This window comes from Triticum urartu, chromosome 4A (assembly GCF_056163025.1).
Source record: "Triticum urartu cultivar PI428250 chromosome 4A, HENAU_Tu73, whole genome shotgun sequence".
In the NCBI taxonomy this organism is placed as follows: Eukaryota; Viridiplantae; Streptophyta; class Magnoliopsida; order Poales; family Poaceae; genus Triticum; species Triticum urartu.
The window spans coordinates 589,389,924-589,394,783 of NC_141876.1; the positions used below are offsets into that span (position 1 = coordinate 589,389,924).

The window sequence follows — 4,860 nt, forward strand, 5'->3', positions numbered from 1 at the left end:
CTGAACCCTTTGATGCAACATTTCTTGTTTCCAGAAGATCTCGGATGGTTTCTGAAGCTTCCATGATCTTGTAAAAGAAAGAAACCCTTTCTATAAGTCATGAAGACGTGGACCAAAAGACTAAGAAACTGCACAATCTATTGATTGACTGAAAAACTCAAGCTGAGTAACTTGCTTGAATGATCGCTCCGGCTCTGGGCCGTCTGATCTTCGGGATGCAGAATAGGGGATCGCTTGCCAACCGTTAGTTAGGACCAGTGAAAACCCACGCTTGGTGAAGGCGAAGTTCAGTTTGGAGATCTAACAATTCCTTATGTCGTGTATCCTCGATTGATGCAGCCTCAGATGCTTCAATTGTAGATTTGAGTATTGAGCGAAAGGTTACACCACCTATAGGTTCTGTATTACAGGCCAATCCTACTCCACTAGTACCAATAGGCGGCATAGGGGAAAAAGCACAACACCTAGGAATAGGAATCAACAACACAAAAACTTTCTGAGAAATTACCCAGCAAGAAAACGTATGCGCGTGGGCGCAACGGATTTCGCTCCCGTGCGCTCATCCCTTGCTTGTTCTTTCGGACTAGCACTCTTTCCCTCTCTTTGAAGTAGATTTCTCAGCTCCACGAGTCAAACGAAATAAGGCGAAAGGCCCACTACTTCTTCATTCATGGCTTATTGATTTGATTGATCCCCCTTTCGTATTCATTCGACCTGAGGTGAGGTTGGAACAAGAGTTTTCATAAAAAGAATGGTTCTTTTATGCAATTATGAACGGGCAGGCCTCTTGTGGATTCCTCCAACTCTATGAATGAAGGGGGGAGTATGAGGAAGGCCGATTTTCTTTCTATATGAAGATGAAAAAAGGATCCGGGTCAAACATTTCTTACTTTTGTTGAGTATGACTGAATGAGGAAGAGCTCCTTATGTGGTATCACTTTACCACCATCTGAAATGCGCGAAACTCCGATTGGTGGAAGCCAGTCCATGAAGATTCTCCCTTCTCTTACGTGAAATTCCCCTCTTTCGGTAAGCATCCAGTATCTCAGCAAATGAACATTTCTCTAAGCTTATCCTGTAGCTTATACGTCGTTTGAAAGCTGCTCCAAGGATCCAACGAATAGCTAAGGTTTGTTGACGATCCCTGGCTACAATCCCAGGAACATCATAAATAGTACCTGCGACTCCTACTTTGACCACTTCGCATATTGGCTTTATATTATCTACGGCGTCAACCATAAGTTTTATTACATCGCGTTCAGTTCGAGCTAGGCGGTGAAAAGTTTTATAAACAATAGCACGAACTCTCGTTCTTTTACCATCGATCATGCGAAAGTTTACCAATTTCTTGATCAATTCTTTTTGCTCACCATCAAAGTCCCCCATATAGCTGAGAATTTCCGAGCAATTGGAAGCCGCTTTCGATGACGAGGCCGATAAATTGATATTACGCGATCGTTACTGTCCATCTTTTTCAGCTCTGCTCCCGAAAAGAGAAAGGAAAGGAGACTGATCTTGACGTCGGCGTTGGTTTTTCCAACGAAACGAATATTTTTAGAACGGAACTTCACACTCAACAATTAGAAACCTAACTAGATCAACAGCGCCATTCTCGAATGTTTGACATATCTTCCAAAACCAATCTTAAGGATAGGACATTTAAATGATCGAGATCACGAATCACACCTTTCTGCTAAGCTCCGGCTAAAGCGATTGTAGCAGCACCGGCACCTATTGATTTAGCTCCTTCTAACATGTCGAGTCGCGACATGACATTGTTTCATGAACTTCCATGACAAAATGCTAGTTGCCTCGTAACGCATACACTGGAGCGTTTGTCCCATCGACGAAGGCCGCTATACGCGTTTTCTGAAGAGCAACATTCTCTTATAACCAAACATCGCAAAGACAGAAAGGAGTATCCTGAACGTAAGGCCAATGGCTAGCATACTTCGCTGAACACTCACGATATTCAGCTAAAGCTGGATGCATATTAGATTAGATTATATTCTATTATATCTTGCCTTGGTAGAGCGAAACTTTGAACCCAACACAAGCAACTCTCCCGGTTTAGCGATATTGATGGGTTCCAGCCTCATTCCACTAGCCCTAAAAGCATTCTAAATATATAAAAGAGGGGGAATGGATTCTACAAGAAAAGGCGGGCAAAGGTAGTTCAGGGGTCAATTCTTGGAGCATAGCTCATTTCTAAGTCCCCAACCCATCTCGTGCTCGTGCTGTACGCGATCGAATCTTGCGGCCGGATAGAGCAATGGAATCACCGAGTCGTATGAAAAGAGGGCTCTTCTTTTTAATCTTAACACAAAGGCTAGCTCCCCTGGGGGTTGTCATATTACAATCATTTGTATTACTTTCCTACCAATCCTGAACTAGCTATGACCCTTATAGCGAGCCTCGCTTTACCGTTTCAGATAGAAACATATGGCGCTCCTAAAGTCGATTGGATACTTTCTTTTTTATTGAATTAAGCTAAGCCGTGGACTTTCTCACGTGAAGAACTCCTTCTTATGAGCTCATGGACTTGATCAATGCTAGTTCAAGTTCACGTCATATTAGGAAATTAGTTCATTAATTCGTTTATTTGCCAACGAAGAAGCCTTGCGCTACTCGGAAAGTACTGACTAGAGGGGGGGCGTGTGGATCCACAGTCCTAGCCATTCTCACAACGGGATAATAAAGCGAACAAAGACCATGAGAAGAGATTACAACATCCAGAACGAAGCCTGTCAAGCCAACCTTCCCTCACTGCGAAAATGCAACATCCGGCGTACTCATTGGCTTTGACCTCAGATTCATTACTTGCTAGAGAAGTAGTTTACATAACTGTCACAGCTCCAATGCGATAATCTTGTTAATCAGCAAAGTAGCTAGCCTAAATAAGGAGTTTACAATCGCTTGACTATAAAGTAAAGAGCGGCTAATGGGAGATTGCTTGAGTAGGCTCAGTAAGGGATTACCCGCGGGCAGGGTGAAAGAGCTTTCATTAATAGTATGAACTGGTGGATCAGCAAGATAGCTAGAGCTCCTTAAAGGAAAGCAAAATCCAATTCTATATTATATCAAACTATAAAGCAAAGATGAGGAAGCTGCGCCTTTACTCGCTCGAATTAGAGGAAAAAGGGGATATGCAGCAGTAACAGCTTTTCTTTCAATAGTAAGCAGGAAATGCGAATAAGAGAAGGGTAGAAGAAGCGATCCGCGCATTTCCTTATTTCACAACGGATTTGACTCGTTAGAGAAATCATTTCTTAGGTATGCTACATTCTTTGAAGAAAGAGTAGGTTCTGCTATTTAAGACTTAGAGGAAGTGATTTCCGGGAACTAGCAGACCAAGCCAATCAACAAGGAAAGCCTGTCAAGCAAGGAAGCCACCAAGCAAACCTTTAATAAGCATCTCTAGCGCAGTCACTTCTCTATAGAAAGAAAAAACCTGCAGTCAAGACTAGTCACATTAGTGAAACAAGTGATTCGCTGACATTCAATTCAAATAGAAAGAGTAGTCACAGCTGCGACAAGTTGCTCTAAGAGGAAGGAGTTGACTTACTTTCAATTCCTAATACAGCAAGAGCGGATTTTTTTCATGTAGCATTTCTACCCCTATAGGATTTCCCATCTTAACCGAGAATGGGTGCCCACCTTGTACGTACCGAGAATGGGTGCAGCCCACCCCATCTAAAGTAGCCTGAAATTCGTTACTCTACAATCCAGAGCAGTCCGAACATGTACCGCGATCTGGACGGACAAAGAATGCCGTACACTTGAGTGACCCCCTTTTCTGTGACCACCACCAAATTCAAAAGAAGAGGTGAGATCACCCTGAAAAAATCCTTTGTAGCTCTTAAAATATGGGCCAACCTCTCCATTAATATTGATACTCACTGCACCTCCTTCTACCACTTGTTTAATCCAACCTCTCCACTTCTCACTAAAGAAAACCCTTTTTAAGCAAAACCTCTTGTAGAAAATCCCAATTCACCCTGTCATATGCTTTTTCAAAGTCTAGCTTTAGTATGACCCCCTCTTGTTTAGTCCTCCTAAGCTCATGAAACACCTCATGGATAGTGACCACCCCATCTAAAATATTTCCGTTTTTCATAAATGCCGTCTGACTCTTACTCACCACCTTATCTGCAACTCTCTCAAGCCTATTTGTCAGTACTTTAGTCACAATTTTCTAACAAACATAATATAAACATATTGGCCGATATTGCTTGATAGTTGCAGCATCTTTCGTTTTAGGAATCAGAGTAACCACCCCATAATTAAGTCTTCTAAGTTGCAACTCCTCAGCATGCGGGCTATCAAGCATTCTTTTGACCATCTCTTTAACCATCTCCCAAAAATGTTTCTAAAAGATTACTGGTAAGCCATCTGGGCCAGGAGCTGTATTGGTTTTCATCTCTTTAACTACTAACTCTATTTCCTCCATAGTGAAAGGCTTAGTCAACTCTTCATTGTCTAGTTCTGATAGCATGTGCTCTGTTGACCAAGGGGCTTCCACCAAGAGATATGTCCCCCCTGTCCTCTGAACCAAATAGTCTCTTATAGTAACTAGAAATGTGTTCTTGCAACTCTTTCTCATCTTGTATAACATTTCCTTCATGTTCCAAAGAAGCAATATTACATTTTATGTGTCTTCCATTGGCAGCACTATGGAAGAATGAAGTATTTGCATCTCCCTCAAGTAACCACTGACAAACTGACTGACAATGTGGACTGCATGAGCAATGTCAGGCCGGGTCACAGTGAGGTACACAAGGCTGCCTACAAGATGACGATAGCGAGTGGTATCCCTCAAGAGGAGTACCATCACTAGGGCGCAATTGGAGATGGAGCTCC

General features: G+C 42.5%; 1 protein-coding gene across 1 annotated transcript; it reads right to left on the minus strand.

Moving 5' to 3' along the window:
• Positions 1-412: 412 nt before the first annotated feature.
• On the minus strand, positions 413-1,648 carry LOC125552316 (small ribosomal subunit protein uS7m). Its single transcript, XM_087519096.1, has one exon. It carries the CDS (start codon positions 1,384-1,386, stop codon positions 940-942), a length of 447 nt encoding a protein of 148 aa, XP_087375222.1. The 5' UTR covers positions 1,387-1,648; the 3' UTR covers positions 413-939.
• Between the last annotated feature and the right edge of the window lie 3,212 nt (positions 1,649-4,860).

What these genes read in the sequence shown, in the direction of transcription:
- LOC125552316 (XM_087519096.1), bottom strand. Translation starts at nt 1,386, where the DNA reads ATGGGGGACTTTGATGGTGAGCAAAAAGAATTGATCAAGAAATTGGTA.